At 47.3% G+C, this 21,588-nt stretch overlaps 1 protein-coding gene and 1 long non-coding RNA gene across 3 annotated transcripts; one reads left to right on the top strand and one right to left on the bottom strand.

Moving 5' to 3' along the window:
• Positions 1–6,237: 6,237 nt before the first annotated feature.
• On the top strand, positions 6,238–14,900 carry C3H1orf210 (chromosome 3 C1orf210 homolog). Of its 2 annotated transcripts, none has more exons than XM_066597902.1 (5): positions 6,238–6,332; positions 8,590–8,669; positions 10,427–10,904; positions 11,731–11,865; positions 14,139–14,900. In XM_066597902.1, the coding sequence occupies exons 2-5, from the start codon at positions 8,595–8,597 to the stop codon at positions 14,495–14,497; spliced, it is 1,047 nt and encodes a 348-aa protein (XP_066453999.1). In that variant the 5' UTR covers positions 6,238–6,332; positions 8,590–8,594; the 3' UTR covers positions 14,498–14,900. The 2 variants fall into 2 exon arrangements, with proteins under 2 accessions (XP_066453999.1, XP_066454000.1); XM_066597903.1 differs by having other exon boundaries at positions 6,261–6,332; positions 8,532–8,669.
• Positions 14,901–17,001: 2,101 nt separating this feature from the next.
• Positions 17,002–21,196, bottom strand: LOC136621981 (uncharacterized). Its single transcript, XR_010791284.1, has 2 exons — positions 18,769–21,196; positions 17,002–18,706 (listed from the first exon to the last, which is right to left on the bottom strand). It is a non-coding gene; the product is annotated as an uncharacterized lncRNA (long non-coding RNA).
• Between the last annotated feature and the right edge of the window lie 392 nt (positions 21,197–21,588).

Raw genomic sequence — 21,588 nt, 5'->3', positions numbered from 1 at the left:
GCTTCAGTGACGAACATAGAAGAGTTGGGGCCACATAGTGAAAACCTAAATCGGCCCCTGTTATGACGTCTAGTTTTGCCTCCCAGGACCGCAGGGCCCGCTGTATGATTCCTGTTCCATGGCCTTTAAAATGTTCCAGACCAATTCTTCACCTCCTTGTTTGCTAACAATGTATACCCACTTTGGAGGACGGCCCTGCAGGCCATCTCAATATTCAGATAGAAAAGGGATGATGCAATCACAGCCGAGGCCCCTCTCTCCAGGCAATCAGGGCCAGTAGCGGTGTGGCAGATGGTGGTATTGCAATGCGGATTCAGGATACGGTGCAGCAGAAGGAGTTACAAAAATATACAATATTTATTTAAGAACAGAAAACTGTAAATAAATAATAGTATGCAGCAGGTAAGCAAACAACCCTTAGGCCGTGGCAAATCCGCCCGCGGCCGCTTATCTCGGGATTAGCCAGCCATGTGGATGAGATTTCTCAGAAACCTCGTCCACACGGGATGGCCAATCCGCTGCGGTAAGTCAGGCAGGAACCGCGGCCGCGGTTTCAGAAGATGCAGCATGTCTATTTACTTTTTTTGTTTATTTATTTTCGTTGCGGCCGCGCTCTCCTCTATGGGAGCGCCGGCCGCAACGGAAAAGCAAGCGGTCGGGCCGCTTCAAAGCCGCCACGGCTTAAACTGCGGCGGTTCTCCCGGCGGAAATCTTGTGGTTTTTGCTGCGGCCAAACCGCGAGATTTCCGACGGGAATCTGCCCTGTGTGAACCCAGCCTTACCATAGAATCACCTGCCGCTGGCTGCAACGATCTCAATCCTTGTACAAAATAATAACAGAGTCCAAGAAAACAGAATCCTGTAGAATAATAATAATAATCTTTATTTGTATAGCGCCAACTTATTCTGTAGAAGAGAAATGTAAATCACAAAACATTATATGGTTCATCTTTAAAGGGTTAACACTTCACTTTCCATGATCAGTCCCCCATCCACTCTCTTAAGCACAGGGGTTCCCCGTTACTCCTGTGTTGTTCCTTTAACTCTTTAGTGACCTGTTTTGGTCCTAAAAAGGAAACAGAAATATATGGTAGTGCGGCGCTGCTTACAGGGATGAAGTATGAAATACATATGTACATTTTCTCTATAGACGCACTTACTTCTTTGGGAGGTCCCCACCTTGGAGACCACCCTTTTATGGATAGATGGGCTTTAAGAAGTCTCCACCAATGGGATGTCAAGACACCAGATCCTCAAGATGGCGGACTCTAATTTATTAAGCAATCAGACAAACAAAACCAAACAATACCTAAAATATGACCTGCGTATAAATCCGATACAACGCGTTTCGGGGCTGTAACTCCCCTTTTTTGCATCGGAAAACTGAACTTCTGGTCCACATCACGGAGGAGAATTGGACAGACGGTGCCCAGTGCCCCGGGGGATCGGACAGCACACAGGTGGGTGAATCTGTGGAGCGGCTATTCTCCAGGCCATCACGATGCATGGCAGGTAGGTGTCAGTTATCCACCTCCGGGCACAGCTTCTAATAGGTCTAAGTTGTGCTTTTTACTATTATCCCGCATTGTGACCGTATGATAACAGAGACAATAGCGCCACCTTGTGTCAGTCCCTGCAACTTCAGCTCACATGTGATTCACTCCTGCTGCTAATAAACTGCAAACAGTAAGATCCCAGTCACCGCTATGAAGTGCAGCATTCGCCCCCAGTATTATAACTGGCACAAGGTGTGTGGCCCCAGCACAGACTGCAGACTGGGGCCCCAGATCTCCGTGTACGGCAGGTGATGGTGGTGAGTATGTTGTATTAGAAGTAACCAGCAAATACATAGAGCGCAGAATCTCCCATAAAAACCTCACAATGTGTGCCTGTTCTCCTGCCATCACCCAGCTATGGCACAAAGGGGTGGCGCTCGTGTGCCCGCAACTGGCCTGCTCAGGCGGTGCAGAAGTAACACGTTATTGACTGTGGCGCTTACATTTCTGGGGCAGCATCTGATATTTTTGGGAATCTGTGGCTGGTACTTATGGTGCACAGTGATTAGCACCGCAGGGCACCAGCTTTTGGGGATTTTCCTTACTATTGGGGGACAAAAATAGCAGAACATGAAAATATACCGCAGCCGGTTAAGTCATGTTTTATTTTATACTTCAGTGTATTTTAGGGTATGGGGCAGCAGGGCCTCTGGTGGAGGTGGGGGGGCAGCATGACCTCGAGGGCAGTGTGACCTTTAGGGGTGGTGTGACGTTGGGAACAACATGACATCATGGGGTAACATGGCCACTGGGATCTCTCCCCTATCTACTAATAATGCAGTACTCCGGAGAGGGTGAGGCTCCCTGTCTACATAGAATGAGGAAGCGGTCAGCCAGAGCTTGGGCCCCTCTTCTTCATGAGCCCTATAGCAGCAGCATGAGATGTCTCTGTGGTCGAGTCTGACCATTAGTAAGCAATAAGCAGTGAGTCATCGGGCTTCTATTGTCCGGAGCTTCCAGCGGGTTATTTATCACGGACTTCCTTTTCAGGTGTTCGGCCATAGTGTTATAAATGTGTCACCCCCACACCGCTTCCAATAACACTAAACAAACAACCTCCATTATGACCGTGTAATGTACCTTCAAACACTACAAAACAGAAAAACAAAAATTCATCCATCATCCATCCACTTATTATCCATCTATTCATCATCCATCCATCATCTATTCATCCATAGAACACTTAACCAATTAATTCCCATTAATTATCCATCCATTCATCATATCCATCGATCATCTATATGCTATCCATACAGATATACATACATCACCTGTTCATTACGCATCCATTCATCATCCATCCATACATCATCTGATCAATTATCACCTATTAATTATTATCCATTCATCCATTTATTATTCATCCATCTGTCAACTATCCATACATACATTCATTATCCTTTCATTTATCATTAATCCATTTGCCATGTATCCATACATACATACATACACCATACATACATACATTCATTCATTATCCACCATTCATTCATTTGCAATACATCCATCAATCATCCCCTATTCATCATCCATCCTTTATCCATCAATTCATCACACATCCATCATCTATCATCCATCACCAATCCATAATCCAATTATTAACAATACATCCATTATACATCCATCCATACATCATTTATCCATTCATCATCCATCTATTATCAATCCATACATCAGCCAGCCATTTAGCACCCATCCATCATCCAAATTATCCTCCATCATTTCATCATCCATCCATTATGTATATGCTATCCATACAGATATAAATGCATCACCCATCCATTATGCATCCATTCATCATCCATACATTGCCTGATCATTTATCACCCATTGATTATCCATCATTCATCCATTTGCCAGTTATCCGTACATACATTCATCACCCACCCTTCCATCATTCAACCATCATCCATCTGTCATTCATCCATTTATCATCTATCCATCCATCTATCTATCATCCATGCACTATCCATACTTCCATGCATCATTCATCCATTCATCATTCTTTCATCCTTCATTATCCATCTATCCATCCATCATTCATCCATTTGCCATCCATCCATCAACCATCCCCTATCCATCTATTCATCATCATCCATACATTCTCCATCCATTTATCAACTGATCTTCCTAAACCTTGCAGAGGGTGAAACCTGCAGTATGAGTTTACCCTCTGAGGTTCCGAGGTGGCATTGGCTTGGATTTTTTTAAATAGTTTTTCGGTCCTGCGAGCCGCGAACTTCCTGAAAGAAGAAACCGCACTGACTCCAGTGATGAGTGCATGAAATGTGGGAGGAGCGGCTGCCTGAGCACCATAGGACTCATTATTAAGGACCAGGAAGGAGAACACTTCAGTAAGAATGGTTTAATGTCTTTATTACCATGCAGATACTGAGAACCAGCACAGCCCTAAGAATTCTCCCAGCTGCTGGTTTGTTACATTTGCATCCATTCCAGGCAGTCATTAAACACCCCGGACTCCAGACTGATACATTTTACTTGCACTGATACTTTGCAACAAACTATCAAGACGGGAGAGATTTATAAAGGATTATATAGACTGGATACAGAAGTCTTAGGTCTGCGCAGATCTCCAAATGTTCTCAGTCACTGACAGCAAGCAGAGATCTTGAAAGTGGTGAGGAAAACAAACACAAAGCCTGTTAGAAGCTGTAGATTTTGTTTTTCTTTTCCCATTATGACCGGTTACTGATAGTAGGGCTTATTCAGACGACCATATGCCCAATAGCGCACTCTTCAGGGCAACACATTTGCGCCATGAACAAGGTAGATTTGCGTGTTCATCTGAACGCAGCACTGTACTTTTTGCGCATGCAGGGCCTCTTCATATGCACGGTGTCCCCCCTGCCCAGATTTAATGGCACCTTTGCAAATACACAGAAGGATAAGAAAGTCCGATTTTTTTGTGCGTGCATTTTGTCTGCACGCACAAAGATATTATTGAGAACGCGCCTTCTGACATCGATGGCTGTGGGTGCAGAAATGCACGCAAATACATCCATCTGAAGAAACCCTAAGATTGTAGACTTTACTGCAGCCTCCTGGCTCTACCTGGTGTTTGGGCACATTATATACAGGCTTATTATAAGTGAGCTCCCCGATGTGACGCCCTCACCACTCCATTTAATGACACTCAGGCCAAAGACAAACGGACGCATGTGCTAATACACTCGAGGCTATGGAGCGCAAATGTAAGAAAGAGCTTGGAAAATGGATCTTTTCTTGCGCGTAGTATTAACACGCGAGATTCAAAGTCGTGGAAATGAAACCATTGAAATCAGAAATTTGATATCAATGGAAGTAGAAATTTCAAAAGTTTTTTTGTACAAAGTCAAGCATGTTTTCCCCTCAGAGGCGTCAGTGCGACCCCCTTTGTCACTGGACACACATGGAGCCTGTAGTTCCTGCTGTACACGTTATAGTGGATCATGACTAACGGATGCAATGACTTCTGGGATGCCGCAGATCACGGTGGGTGGTAAGCGGGCACGTGTAAGGTTCTGGGAACATGGAGGATGAGGAAGAAGTCCCTATCGTCACCATCTGCATGGCCGATCCATCTGTTTGGTGGCCGCAGCTCACTTCTGACCTCATTGTGATAAGGGGAGGGGTGGGGCGTCCAGATATGAAATCCCCGGGATTGTTTCCTCATAGAAGAAGACGGGGGTGGACACTTTCCTGCAGGTTATAGCGCAGAACACATTCACCGTGGGAAGTCGCCCGAACGCTCCACGTAGACCGCTGGTTCCCCCTTACGCCGTATTTCAACGTTTGTTGCCCGAAAGCTGGAAGGCGGCTTCATCAATAAACATGGACGACTCCATGGAACCGTCGCTCAGTTGGCATTGTTGGCATGTCTGGTTTCAGGGCCGGTAACAATTGCAATAGTTAGGGATAACATCCAAAACATTTGCGCAGAATCTTCTACACGGTCGGCGGCGGGATGTCCAATTCTCTGCTCGCTCTGCTGGACTTCTGAGGACTTCATGCGAACCTTGTACGGACGCGCTCTGCTGTTTCCACGCTTACCGTGGACGGATGGATGATTTTCGTTTACCGATGGAACCTCTTTCCTTATAATCAAATTACCTCTTACGAATTGTGTGCCCGCTGGGCGGAGCTTCACCAAGCTTTGTTAGAAGATGATGTTGCCCACTAATTAAAGACTGGCAGACGTGAAATTCAAGAACACAAAACACTCTCCCGTCTTCGCTGGCAGCCATTTTGTCTCATATGCCTCTAGTGATGGCGGCAGAAGAAAACTTTGTAGACCTCATTTAGCAAAACAGTCTAACAGTAAGACGTCCTTGTTACCCATCGCAGCCAATCACAGCGCCGCTTAAATCTTACCTTGGTAGCTTAAGAATAACGCTGCGCTGTGATTGGCTGCTGCGGACAACACGGACGTCTTACTGCTAGTTTTGCTACAATAATCTTCTGGAGTTTGTGTTTCCACTGAGCTCAGATTCCTGTATCTATAATGTGATTATGGGGTCTCACATCGGGGAGAACACTTGGAACCCCCCGGAATACACTATGCCAGCTGCAGCGCTCTGGGCAGACACAGGGTGGCGTAACTGTGCTGCAGATCTGCCAGCCCCTCCCTCATGTGCCCGGGGAGGTTATACGTTAACCAGCTCCGCCACCTTTGGACCTCTCCCTGCGCCGTCCCACCCCTCACCTTCAGGAAGAGGACAGGTGGTAGATGGAAGGTGCTGCGGGGACATGCAGCACACCTGAGAGCTGCAGATACAGGTGAGCGGGGCTGCGTCATATATACTCCCCGTATATTATATACCGACTCTTATAGATTGTCTATAGGAGACGACATACTGCCTGCCGAGAACAGGAGGGAGCCGCTACAGTAATACCATAGAGACACCACTATATATACAGTATATACTACACACACTGTACACTATATATATATCCGGGGAGCTGCTGCGAGCCCCCGGGGGTTGTGCCCACCTCATCTAGAGGGATTGCTGCATTATGTATTCTATCTGCATGCAGGAGTTCGGGAAAGCTGGGTGACCGTTGCCACGGCCATCAGTCAAATGACTGAATAAGAACCGACTCTCAGGCTGGTTTCACACTAGGTGATCAAATTGCGCAATTTTCGCAATGCGAGAGCGCATTGAAACGCAGAATTATGAAACCCATGCGTTTCAATGGTTTCTTCCTCATTTGCGATGTTGTGTGAAAAAAAAAATCGCGGCATGTCTAGCTTTCTGCGTTTTGCGATTTTTTTTATTTCCCATGTTTCCCTTTGGAGCCTCTTTTTTCACATTACAAAGCACGTAGTGGCGGTTTTAGTGCGATGTGATGCGTTTTTAAAATTAGGAAATCTTATAGTCTTTCTCACAAGAAAATCGCAAGCGGCAGCGATGTGTCCGTAAGAAAAGCTGCACTGACGCTCAAAAATCGTGGGAACAAAGACGCCATTTTGCCACAATATTCTCACAGCGATATCGCGATCGCCCGTTGGACACTACCCTTTGGGCATTTTTTCACACATGGTTTTAGCTGCACTTTTTGAGCGCTTTTTCTCCTGGTTGTTGAAGGATCTCATCTGAATCAATGGAGCCCAGAAGAGAAGGGGTTAATGCCATCGCTGTACAGATAATTCTTGCACAATTCTTACAGGTTACAACGATTTCACGGCAGAATATAGAGACACCGACGCCGTTAGGTGTACTGGCGTACACTGTTAAACAACTTGGCGCGTTTTACGTCTCCTCTTAGCTCCGCCCCTTGTTCTAGACACTTTTTTTTAAACTATGTTGAGGATGGTGCAGACAATGGGGAAGGTGTGTGATCCCTGGAGGCCACATTTCTGGGGTACAAAAGGTGCGATTTTGGTGCTTATGCCAAACTTGCAACTTTTTTATACTACCCCCCCCCCCCCCCATCCCCAAAGATCTTGGCAAAAGAGTGCTACAAAGTTGCGCCCCTTTGTAGCGTCATGTGCAAATTTGTAGCATCACAAAATCGTGATATTGGTGCCAGAAAACACAGAAATATCGCACAGAACACAGATTTTGTAAATTGTAGCAGAAACCTACACAAGCTCGGAGCCGATGTGGGATTTCATTGGGCATACATGGGTGCCACCAGCAGCGAGAGCGCGAGCCTCTTAATACATTTGGCGCAGGAACACCGGCGCACAGCTTACTTAAATTGGCTTATGAAATGCCGGAAATTGTAAATGTGCCGCAGCGTCCAAGACATATAATACATTTGGTATATACGATGTAATTCTCCTCTTTTGTGTTTGAAATCCTCTCCATTTCCAAGATCTCTGCTTGCTGTCAGTGAATGGAAAATACTGATTACAATCAGACACTAAAAACATAAAGGCGTGTACCACAATATGAAGTTCTCCCTGATCCACAGGATAGGGAATAACTCACAGATTGTGGGGCTGTCACCGCTGAGACCCCCCTGATCTCAAGAACGGGGGTCCCCTGTCCTCATTGCAGGGTTATTGCAACCACGCAGTGTGGAGGAGGCTGAATGAAGCGCTGGTCGTGCAAGGGCAATAGCGCTTTCATTGGGATCACCGAGCTTGATATAAAGGAGCGCTGACCGCACGTGTTCTGCCAGCGCTCCCTTCATGCTGATGTCAGGGAAGAAGTGACCCCTGCAGTGACAGGAGAGCAGGATACAGGATCCCCATTCTCGAGATCGGCGGGGGTCTCAGCAGTGACACCCCCCCCCATCCTGTGGATAGTAGAGAGCTTGTAATTCTGGTGCAGCCGCCCTACAAGTGCGATGTCTCCCCCAGCTGAGAGTCTTGTTTTGTATCCTCTGTGAGCTCACACATGGACTTCAGACTGATACATTGTAACAAACAGGACAGCAGACATGGCACCATAAGTGCAAGAGTCCCAGAGAATCCCTGGCAGTATCTCGGAGTCTCCTCCCTCTGATTAACTTCCTCTTTTCCACCAGCGATCACCATGTAATCCCGTCAGTCTCCCCATTGATTGTCTCGTCTTCTCATTGCCAGCTTGTATGATGAGGCTCATCCTGTTCCTCGCAGTCCTCCTCGCGGCCGCGTCTGCGCACCCCTGTACACTCAGCGCTCAGGTAAGATGCCGCACCGTCAGCACATAACGACCAGATTACTGCTCTTTGGATTTGCTTCCCTGTACAGTTGGGACACGGGGGGGGGGGGGGGGTGATGGGGTGATCCCCCAGGGGGGATAACCCCAATTCCACAGGAAGCTTCAGGGTTTGTAGGGTCTTTCTTGCAGGGCATCCCCATGACTGCCCTGAGCGCTGGATCCTAGAAGATATCAAACTATGTCAGAGGCAAAGATCAGCGCTCCCAGGACGCCTCGCCTTATAGACTGCTGTGGGGATCAGGGACTTGGGAACAATCACAATGATGAGAACGACCTGAAACCTTATGAGGTCCCACATTGTGCACCAACTAGTGCCATGATATAACTTCTGCTAGACAACTCCGAATCTCCTGCAAAGACAGAGCTTCATACTATTTGCCTGCAGCCACCACTAGGGGGAGCTCCCTGTATACAGATACATAAAGCCACCACTAGACGGAGCACACGATATACATACAGCGACCATTAGGAGAGCTCACTGTGTACAGATAAATATATCGCCACAACTAGAGGGAGTTCACTGTTTGCATAATTGTCCAGTCATCACTAGGGGGATTTTACTATGTACAGATATAAACAGCGGCTAGTAGGGGGAAGTCACTGTTTACAGATATATACGGAGACCACTAGCGGGAGCTCACTGTATTCAGATATATATAGTGACCACTAGAGGGAGCTTCCTATCTAGATAGATAGATAGATAGATAGATAGATAGATAGATAGATAGATAGATAGATAGATAGATAGATAGATAGATAGATAGATAAATAGATAGATAGCACCATTAGGAACTCTATATATATATATAAAACAATAGAAGGAGCTCACTGTGCAATATATGTACAGCCACCACTAGGGGGATTTTACTATATACAGATATATACAGCTGCCACTATTTAAAGTCACCACTAGAGGGAGCTGACTGTAAACAGATATATAACTACCACTGGAGGACCTCCTTGTATACAGATATATACAGCCATTACTAGAGGGAACTCCCTGTATACAGATTCCTCTCCTTCTTTCCTCCTATTCCAGGAGATCTGCTATTTTGCTCCCTTGTTTGACTAAAGCTCAGATCCCAGCTGCGTCTTCTGTAGGGCCCCTGGCTGCAGCAGGAGCTCTCCCCCACTGCTCTGCCTGCAATTGGAGATCAGGAGTGTTAAACTCCGCCCCTAGCATAACTCCACCCCTAGCAAAACCCCACCCCTCATTTACTGAAGCTGGAAGGGATCAATCAGAAGTTATCATCAAGGTTCCAGAAGATTCTGCCGGCGGGTTTACATTGTGTCACATGATTCTAGTAAGCCAGCGTTATTGTCAGAGATACAGACGGCAAATATTTATACAAGCTGCTTCCTTCTCCCTGGTGAAAGTATCAGTGAGTCACGGAGGAACCGCGGTCACCTGCATGTGGCTGTGGCAGGCGTGTCGTCGTAGCCCGGTGTCTGCGCTCCATGGGGCTACAAAACAGCCCTGTCTGCTGATTGTCAGTGGAATTCCCCTTAAAGAGACCCCGGCATCACTGTGATGAACCCCCACAGACCCTCACATTTATGTCTTGCCCACCCAGGTGGAGCTCTGTGAACCTGAAAACTGACTACTTTGTGGGAGGTAACCTAAAGGGGGTGGAGTTATTGGTGTGTAATATATGTATCATGTAGATAATAGACAAGACCAATGACAAGCTAATCTGTTCTGTGTTGACCCCTTTATAGGGCGGTGCGGACTGCAGGGGAAGAGGACTCACTAAGTTTCCCTTCACCCTCCCCCATGATATCAAGGACCTGGACCTCTCTGCCAACTCCATCCATCGCCTGAGCCGATTTCCTGTAACATTTTCCGAACTTCGTTACCTCAACCTGTCCGGGAACCCCCTAAAGGTGATCTCCGGGGGGGGAGCTTTCCGGAAACTGACCAGTCTCCAAACCTTGGATCTGAGCAGCTGTGGGATCTCCAGGGTAAACCCTGAAGCATTTCTGAGGCTGCGCCATCTTCGGACACTGATCTTAAGAAATAACACATTTCGAGACCTTGATCTATGGCCTCGGCCTCTTATAACGCTGACCAGACTTGATGTGAGGGGTACCACCCTGATGTCATCAGACAGGATGGGGGACTTGATGGACCAGTTGGCCGCGAGAAGATTCCGTGACTGTTCCTCCGGGAGAGCCATTCATGCGTCCCAGGATCAAGGTACTGGCAAGGTGTCAGCGTGGTTGGTCATTGGTGGATGACCATGGACATCATCCTCAATAGCAGCATTCACAAAAGTGGTCCTGCCCCTCCAGACTTTGGTCCAAGTGCCAAATAAGCGGTTCATCCTTGTAGATGCTGTGTCTTATAGTGACCTCTGCTGACCCACACCGGACACCGTAGAAATGAATGGGAAGGTGCTTGCGCTTGAGCACAATCCTCACCATTGAAGTCTATGGAAGGCACTACTTGGGGAAGATCAGAGTCATTCATCTTATTGATGCAACACTGCCTCCTGCCTCTTTAGGAGAACCCGTCACTATGTTGGGACACCACTGTGGTACACTAATGGGGTCATATTGGTGGGCATCAATGCACCCACTAAAAAGTCCTCAAAGTGCCAAAAATGGGGCAAAAAATGAAGCACAACCTACTTCTGTGGAGTCACAGGGTTTAATATATGATCCCGGTCATTGCCGGCCTTAGATTACATGGCACCCTGGAATGTTTGTTGGCACCCCCCAGTAGGAAAAAGCTGCTATATCAGTATATGGCACCGATAAGCAGTTTGTCAGTATTCTGTTTACACAGAAAACAGCAAAATAGTAGCATCTCCACCCCGCTCAGTATATAAATACAGCACCAGAACCAAGCTCAGAACATAGATACAATACCAGAACCAAGCTCATGAGATAAATTCAGCACCAGAGTCAGGTCAGCCCCCATCCGATGGGAATGATGCCCCCTGCAGTCAGCATGTCCCTTTAAGTCTGTTTTTATACAAGTAACTGAGACCTTAAGCCGGTCTGACGTGTTTCTCTTCCAGCCTCCGGCGACTTCTGCTCCCGTGCGATGCTTAAAGAAAAGAGGGAGCGTGATGTACAAAGTGCGGACAAGGCCAAGAGCGAGGACATCAAACGCTACGTCCGTGATGTCAATGACAGCCTGTCCTCCAACTCCAGTAAGTTGTGTCCTGATACGGACCCCGCGCCTCCATGCTGCCCCCATGCTTCCATAATGCCCCTCGTGCCTCCATACTGCCCCCATGGCTATATACTGCCCCCGCACCTCCATACTGCCCCCACACCTCCATACTGCCCCCACGCCTCTATACTGTGCCCGTGCCTCCATACTGCCCCCACACCTCCATACTGCCCCCGCACCTCCATACTGCCCCACACCTCCATACTGCCCCCACGCCTTATTACTGCTCCCACGCCTCCATACTGCCCCCACGCCTCCATACTGCCCCCACGCCTCTACACTGCCCCCGTGCCTCTACACTGCCCCTGCGCCTCTATACTGCCCCCGTGCCTCCATACTGCCCCCACGCCTCCATATTGCCCCTGTCCCTCTATACTGCCCCCGCACCTCCATACTGCCCCCACACCTCCATACTGCCCCCACGCCTCTATACTGTGCCCGTGCCTCCATACTGCCCCCACACCTCCATACTGCCCCCGCGCCTCCATACTGCCCCACACCTCCATACTGCCCCCACGCCTTATTACTGCTCCCACGCCTCCATACTGCCCCCATGCCTCCATACTGCCCCCACGCCTCTACACTGCCCCTGCGCCTCTACACTGCCCCTGCGCCTCTATACTGCCCCCGTGCCTCCATACTGCCCCCATGCCTCCATATTGCCCCTGTCCCTCTATACTGCCCCTGCACCTCCATACTGCCCTTATTGCTTCACGATTTGTTGCACTGTCGCTTTATGACTTTTCACATCGCAGCTAAGAAAGCAGAGAACGCTACATAAAGTCCTTTTATTTACATAATCGCCGGATCCTCAGAAGTTTTAGAGCTATGTAATACAACTTGTGTTCCAATTCCTTACCCTTTTCATGACCTCTGCTTGCTGTCAGTGGATACAAACATGAAATCACAACTCTCCCTGTTAATATTGCTCTCTTGACTATTCATTCCCTTCCACAGTAGTGTCCTGTGCCCGGCAGCAGGGGGCAGTGTCACACTGCTAATAGCTGTATAATCAAAATCCTCAATGACTAATTTAAGGCATCCACTCCATTATTTAAGGTAGCCACTCTTCAGGCTCCTCCCCTTTATTGAAGCCCCTCCTCTCAGTCTATATGCAGCAGTTACCCAATAATCCTTTTCTCAGCTATGGTTTAGTTACTTAGCTTTGTTTCTTCTGTCCCTACTGTCATGAAAATCATCTCTCTATGTACTGACTTCATAAGATGTTGTGCTGCAGTATAAAGCATGAGGGGCAGACATGCAGAATTTTTATACTATTAAACAGCCTTAAAAGTGGCCGATTGCAATGACAACAACTGTAGTGTAATATATCTAATAATAATAACCGGGGGGTCTCATATGTTATTTTCGGGGGGCGAGCGCTTTGGTTTTAAGTTTTTTTGTTCCATGTGGACGATTCTTTCCGTCTTGGATCATTTCCAGTCCCTTCCACTGGGAGGAGGAAGTGAATGTTTCCTGCTATACAGGTGCGGCTGGTAATAGCGGTGGCGAGATGCTGGGTGAGATACGGGCGCAGAGTGTTTTGCCAGCAGTCATTTCGTGTTTACTCTGCCGTCACGGCTGAGGTCTCGGCTCCTTCCAGTTTCCTTGTTTGTAGAAGGTGTTAATAATAATGCACGAAGTCTCAGCGCACGCCCTCCGCACGCTCATATTTCACTGCATAGCTATTGTCTTCCTGCGTTTCCCTGTACACAAGAGTCTGGCAACAAAACCCTTAAGAGCCATTGTGAAACTACAAGTCTCATCATGCCCTGAAGTTGACTTAGAATCTCCTGCTGTCAAGGTTAAAGGAGTGGATGATATAGAGGCAGCTATGGATCCCATACAGTGGTTGGGGGGCTCCTGCTTAGGTTCCTCATGGGCGGTGTTAAAATCTGACAAGGCTCCTCCCATCCATTGACATCACAGCTTACAAACAAAGTGGTCTGGTTTGAGGCTCACTATGGTCTTCTGTCCTTCAAGGGTAGATATCATGGTGGCAGGGGCTGTGTGGCATCAGGGTCAACTCGTTACACTCAGCTGCAGGAGCCCATTTTTTCATGGAGCTGCCCCCCCACTGTACACACCCCTGCTCATGTTGGAGGCTGGCAGCACAACTAATGCATATAGTCATATATATTTATCATGCCGGATCCTGGAAAAGCTGGGTGACAACCCACTGTAATATTGGCGGCATCGGTTGTCAGGGTCTGAATGTCAACGCCAGTGTTTTTGTTTCTTGCTCCACAGGTTCTCGTTCGGAAACCCCAGCGGTCTCTCAAGGTAGAAGTTGGCCGTATCTGGTGGGATTTGTGCTGATCGCTGGCACTGTGTCCCTCCTCATTGCTGTCGTCGCCAAGTGCAACCTCTGCCACCAGCACCTCCGCAGTTATCGGCATCGCCCTCTGCCCGAGAACGAATGGATTACGGAGTCTCAGAATGAGCTGCCGGGCATCCCACTTCCAGGACAAGACGATGAGGATGGCTTTATAGAGGACAATTACATTCAACCATCGGACCATCGAGAAGAGCTGGACGAGGATGAAGAGATGGAGGAAGAGGAAGATGAGGAAGGGGAGGAAATTCGAGCACCTCATGAACAACTTTGAGACTTGAGTAGACAAGGACCCTCAAGCTTCTTGCACTTATTTGGTTCCTGTAGGCGACTTTGAAGGAGACCGTAGTCTACAAGGAACCGAGCTCCTCCTTGGTGCAGACGTCTTCTGGAGGTCCTGGATCATCCATGAAGACCAAGTACTGAGGGTGCACACTGGGCACAAGACGGGTGCTACAGTATAGCTAATGTTGTACCCTACTGTCTGTGGACCTATACATTGGATCCAGACGACGTGAAGATTATGTCACCTACGGATGCCATGAGAATAATGTTTGGGCTTCAAATCCTCATCTTCAATGGTCAACACTCCAGATATCCCAACGACACTCCATTCACAACCAAATCTCCGAGCTCAGCCCCCTTTATTCTCATTAATAAATATCCGAATGCTCTCACTTGTGTCGTTTATGATCTTCTGTCTTAGTGATATAAATCATCTCTCTAAGTCCTGACGTACTGCTGAGCTTCTGCTTATACACAACAGCCAAACTAGACAAGCAGAGATGCAGTGTAAAGCATGGACAGTGGGACATGAGGTGTGTTTAATCAAACTCCAGCAGACAATGCATGGAAGCTGAAGTCACCAATCATAGCTGATAGTAGGCAACCAGCAGCACCACTAGGCAGGACTCACTGTATATACATTTGTACAGCTACCACTAGGGGGAGCTCACTGCATACAGAATTATATACCTACTACTAGGGGGGCTCACTATATACAGATTTATATATCCACTAGAAGGAGCTCACCGTACAGTATACAGATCTGTATAACCACCACTAGGAGGAGCTCCCTGTATACAGATATATATAGCCACCACTAGAGAGAGCTCACTGTATACAGATATATACAGCCACCACTAGGAGGAGCTCTCTGTATACAAATATATACAGCCACCACTGTGAAAAGCACAATACATACAGCTTATACAGCTATCAGCTTTTAACAGGACAAGATATGCTGTGCTATTTTATTCTGTATTTAAAGGGAATTTAGTGGGTTACGAATAAACCTCCTACACTGATGTGAAGTAGCCTGAATACAGCCACTACTAGGGGGAGCTTACTGCGTACAGATTTGTACAGTTACCACTAGAGGGAACTCCCTGTATACAAATCTATTCAGCCACCACAAGGGGGAGCTCACTGTATAGAGATCTATACAGCTGCCACTGAACTTGAAAACAATCTTTCTTCAGTGACTCCCCTAGTGGTGGCTGTATACATCTGTATACAGGAAGCTTCCTCTAGTGGTGGCTGTATATATCTGTATACAAGGAGCTCTTTCTGGTGATGGCTGTATACATCTGTATGCAGGGAGCTCCCTCTAGTGGTGGCTGTAAGTATCTGTATGTAAGGAGCTCCAACTAGTAGTGGCTGTATATATATGTATACTAGCTGATATACCCGGTTTTGCCCAAGTTAATTGGGTACAGATGTTTACGTGTTGTTTGCACGGAAAGGTTTATGAAGTTGTGGTGAGTTTAGAGGAACCGAGGAATAAAATATGTATACACATAGAAGAGCATTAGATTCTCCTCAGGCTGCATGTACTGATGTCCCTCTGCAGAATGTGCCACCCATCTCACTCTCCTCACGTAGGACCTAAAGAATGTTCGCGCCAAATTTCATGCTTGTACGGCACTGGGAAGTTACATTACATAGGGGTGCACTTAAGTTTGCAATTAGCATTGAATAATACATATATATGTGTGTATTAAGAGCTCCCTCTAGTGGCAGCTGCATATAATTGTACGCCAGGAGCTCCCTCTAGGGGCAGCTGCATATATCTGTATACCAGGAGCTCCCTCTAGTGCTGGCTGTAGTTAAAGAACGTTTTACTATGTAACAATGAGGCTTAGCCGCACCGCTCCGGATTGAATGACAATTAACCTACTATAGAAGTATGTATTTGTTCCTGACAACACTATGCTTCAGAAAGGGGTCTTCTGCCCCCCCCCCCCCCCCCCCGAAACCCATTGCATGCATCCTCATTATCCTGGTGTACCTGCATATTCATCTTCCTGTATTCACCTGACTGGCTGCCTACTCCTTAATAGAGGGTCTTGAGGACAATGAGACCTCCCTTCTATCTAAGTCTATCTTTTTCATTCGTTACATATTATATCCTCATGAGCGCTGGATACATTTTCTCAATCGTCTCGCACTTTCCTCCCTGGATTTCCACGGTGACATCTGCTGTTATTCCGGACATTCTCCAAACCCTGTGGATATATTGGAGCAGCGATCGCCTCCTGGGACGCTCTTAGGGGTTGCGGTCGCTGAAGTCCCTCTGGGTTTGGCGCTAACACCAGGTGACTCCCGTATATATCTTACATCTATGGCCATCACTTTACACTTTCCCAAGCGCTGTCGCTAATCTCGGCAGAGGATTTGGAGCTCTGTATCAGTGTGATGGAGATGAGGCCCCTAAAAAAGGTCTTTTATAGGATAATTCAGCTCAGAATAGTGGAATAAACACGAAGGAGACAAAGATCTGACAGCGGGGTCTTTATTACATCATATATTAGCTTCTCATTATAAATCCTTCATTTCAGTGCACTGTAAGAATATAGAGCGTCTGCACCGCGCGGTCCGATATCACATAGAAACCTCCTATATCTCCTTCTGCCCACCACCTGCAGGGGCGTTACAGTGCAGGGGTCCCTACAGAGGAGCCGGGGGGGCCACCATCACAGCCAGTCATATGAGGTCACTGTGTAGAAAATGCTGCAGACGTGAACAGGTGGCCGCTGCTCATCAGGTAGACGGTCATTGGGGCGTGGCGCAATCCTTGGCTGATCCGGCCAGCGCCGATTACGGTTATTAACATACGATATAGTGATATTCATTAAATTAGAAACATGATAACAAGATAATGCAGATACAATGTTGTAAATATGTTGTGCTATTGCCATTTATTATACTTCAGTCACCTCCAGAGCTGCATTCACAATTCTGCTGCTCTCATTGCTCTTACAGACACATTCCATAGACTATCATTAGGATCCACTAACATTCGAATGTCTTTTGAGGTTTCCAGTTTCTCTATCAGGGGGAATATGGATTTGATAGAATGGATAAACTTTCTGTATTCCCTGGAGATAAGCAGTACTTGTGGTGTCCGGCAGCCCCTTATCTCCTCCTACTGTATAGATACAACATGGACAGCCTTAAATGAGCTCCTACAAGACAACTCACTCCGATGTGTGTTTAGTGTGAACACTACATCTCCCACAATGCACCACAGCAGTGCATGTTTTTGCATGATCCCTAAACCAGCAGGAGCCGTGGAGAGATAGGACATCCTGCAGCTCATGCACTAATAGGATAAGCTGGCAGAATTGTGAATGCAGCTCTGGTTGTGACTGGAGTATAAGACATAATACAACTCAGGATCAGTACAAGATAAGCCAAGTATCTGCAAAGTATCTACAAAGTATCTATAAAGTATCTAAAAAATATCTACTGCACATTCCAAGCAGATGACGAGTGTGAAGTGTGATTGGAAGAATCGCTGCATTTACAACTTGATGAAACTGGAATGTTGCAAATTAAAGGATCAGTGTTGTGGTCATGACAACCACATGTGTGAGACCCCCGAGAGGAGGGGAGGGGTGCTGCCCCTAAAATATAATCATCATCATCAGCTGTTATGTGACACAAGGAGTCAGCAAAGAGACAATGTCACGGTGCGGGGGAGGGGCGCTGACCCGTTGGGCCCTTTTACACAAAATGTTAATCATTCAGATTATCGCAGGATCGCGGGAAACAGAATGATAATGGTCAGTGTAAATGCCGCCAGTGACGGAGCGATGAACCACAGTCCCAAATGCGCCAGACTCAGTAAGCGGTGTGCGCCTTTCTTACATTGAAGTAAAACATGTCAGTAAATGGGGATCACAGCGTTTTGTCCCAAGCTGGAGCGCCACAAGTCTGAGGCGAAGTGTGAATTGGCGCCTCCCCCTCCTCCGCCACAAATAAAACCTCATTTTATAGGCATTGAAAGCGCCAATACACAAAATACCCAACACATATCTGAACTAGTGAGACTTGTCTGAAGTGAAAGAGTACTAGTGACCCCAACAGAAAATGTCCCCCTTAGTGGCCCCAGTAGCAATAGTGAATCTGTCAGTGGTCCCAGTAGTAATAGTGACCCCCTTTAATGGCCCCAATAGTAATAGTGATTGCCCTTAATGGCCTCCATTAGTAATAGTGACTGCCCTTAATGGCCCCAATTGTAATAGTGACCCCCTTAATGGCCCCAATAGTAGTAGTGACCCCTATAGTGGTCCCAGTTGTAATAGTGACCACCTTTAATGGCCCCAATAGTAGTAGTGACCCCTATAGTGGCCCTAGTAGTAATAGTGATTGCCCTTAATGGTCTCCATTAGTAATAGTGACTGCCCTTAATGGCCCCAATAGTAGTAGTGACCCCTATAGTGGCCCTAGTAGTAATAGTGATTGCCCTTAATGGTCTCCATTAGTAATAGTGACTGCCCTTAATGGCCCCAATTGTAATAGTGACCCCCTTAATGGCCCCAATAGTAGTAGTGACCCCTATAGTGGCCCCAGTAGTAATAGTGACTGCCCTTAATGGCCTCCATTAGTAATAGTACCTGCCCTCAATTACCCCAATTGTAATAGTGACCCCCTTAATGGCCACAATAGTAGTAGTGATCCCTATAGTGGTCCCAGTTGTAATAGTGCTGCTGCTGTAAACGGTCTGTGGCCCCTGACCTCTCCCATCCACTAACGTCCATGCTGAATGCAGGAGCGCGGGCGCCGTGGACAGAGGTGTGTATAAGTCACCACACTGCGCCATTGTTCTCTCCATGTACCAACAGCAACAATACCAATGGTTATACAATTATACGACCAAAAGTGTATAATACTGCGCAGACTTGCCTGCAGGACCTCCGAAACTGTAAAATGTGGCCAACTGATATCACGTCCGTGGGGGCCATTTAAATTAACACAACTGAATTCCCTACGGAAGCGGAACGGAGGGTAAAGTTTCTGGGTTTTTTATAGAAAGTTTATTGTCCGTTTTTGTTTTTCTGCTCTCAAAACATAAGTGAAAAGCAGAATTGTGCAGCACGCCGGACGCAGGTGGGATGGGCGCTTTACACTGAACGATATTGGTCAGATTCTCGCGTGAACGCCAAACGATGGGGATTTGTTCCTCTGCTTATACAAGGGGGCAGCTGTAGTTTATGATGGAGGGGATGGAAGCGATTTTGCAGCGGCCTCTGACTACGGATCCTCATCACAGCAGGAACTTCTGCAGCAGAAAAGTTTTCTGTGTTTGATAAACTTTTTCTCACATTGTATCGGCGGCTTAGGACTGTTTCCCAGCATGCATTGCGTGCACAACAATTGTCTTTCTTTGCTCTCAGTGTTTGACTCCATTGTGATTTCATGTGAATGATGCAGCGGAGAAGAAGAGTCAAGAACCCTACAAATCCCAGCAGTGACAATGCGGGACCCTCTGAGCCGAAGTCACCCCAATGTTATATACACAACTGAACATCATCTATTACACTTCGAAGTTTAATCTGCTTACAATGTGAACTCTGTAGTTACTTTGCTTTGCTGGTCTTGAACGGAGTTATAGTATATATTATGCTCCAGTTACAACCAAAGCAGCTAATTTCTTGAGAGCAGTGCATTGTGGGAGGTCACATGACAGTTACACCATTATCAATCAGCTATTAGGTCATATGACTGTCGCAGAATGCGTGATTTCACTTTGGGTCTGGAGTGTAAGACGTGATAGCACTCAGGATCAGTACTAGGAGAGTAAAGGTGCGTTTAGATGGAATGATTATTGTTCCAAAAATTGAAAATGAACGATAATTCTAGAATGGTAGAGTTGGAAGGGACCTCCAGGGCCATCGGGTCCTCCGGGGGTCATCGGGTCCAACCCCCTGCTCAGTGCAGGAGTGACTAAATCATCAATGTCTGTCCAGCCTCTGAAGACTTCCATTGAAGGAGAACTCCCCACCTCCTGTGGCAACCTGTTCCACTCATTGATCCCCCTCACTGTCTAATATCTAATCTGTGTCTCCTCCCTTTCAGTTTCATCCCATTGCTTCTAGTCTTTCCTTGTGCAGATGAGAATAGGGCTGATCCCTCTGCACTGTGACAGCCCTTCAGATATTTGTAGACCGCTATTAAGTCTCCTCTCAGCCTTCTCTTCTGCTAAACATTCCCAGATCCTTTAACCGTTCCTCATAGGACATGATTTGCAGACCGCTCACCATCTTGGTAACTCTTCTTTGAGCTTGCTCCAATTTGTCAATGCCCAGAACTGGACCCAGCATTCCAGATGAGGTCTGAACTGTTCATGTAAAATGTGCGCCAACAACTGAATCACAAACATAAATCGCTCTTCTCTTCTCGTTCGTCGGCCAGTTTCAGTCGGCATGAATATCATCATTTTCTCGTTGGCTTCTGGTTTAAACACTGATTGTTCACATAGGAATGTGAAGCACTGAACAAGAAGTCCACGATTCCCAACGATGATTTGCCTGTCTAAAGAGGCTGCCCGAGCAGAACGAGGCGGTGATGAAGTTATCAGCCTGTTTGCTCGGCAAACGAGAATCGCAAGTTCTTGTTACGTGTAAAAGCAGCCTTAGGCTGGATTCACACAAACGTATATCGGCTCGGTTTTCACGCGGAGCCGATATACAACGTCCTCATCTGCAGGGGGGGGGAGGATGGAAGAGCCAGGAGCAGGAACTGAGCTTCCGCCCCCTCTCTGCCTCCTCTCCGCCCTTCTGCACTTTTTGCAATGGGGAGAGGTGGGACAGGGCGGGGCTAATTCTTTCCACTTAGCCCCGCCCCGTCCCACCTCCTTTCATTGCAAATAATGCAGAGGGGCGGAGAGGGGGTGGAGAGGAGGCAGAGAGGGGGGCGGGAGCTCAGTTCCTGCTCCTGGCTCTTCCATCCCCCCCCCCATCCTTGCAGATGAGGACGACGTATATCGACTCGGCGTGAAAACTGAGCCGGAATACATTCGTGTGAATCCAGCCTTACTCCAGAGTAACCGGCGTGCGGACGGAGGTTTTTAGCATCACT

Source organism: Eleutherodactylus coqui, chromosome 3 (assembly GCF_035609145.1).
Source record: "Eleutherodactylus coqui strain aEleCoq1 chromosome 3, aEleCoq1.hap1, whole genome shotgun sequence".
NCBI classification, from domain to species: Eukaryota; Metazoa; Chordata; class Amphibia; order Anura; family Eleutherodactylidae; genus Eleutherodactylus; species Eleutherodactylus coqui.
The sequence above is the reverse complement of the archived record's forward strand: the minus strand, read 5'-3'. Positions and strand labels throughout refer to the sequence as shown.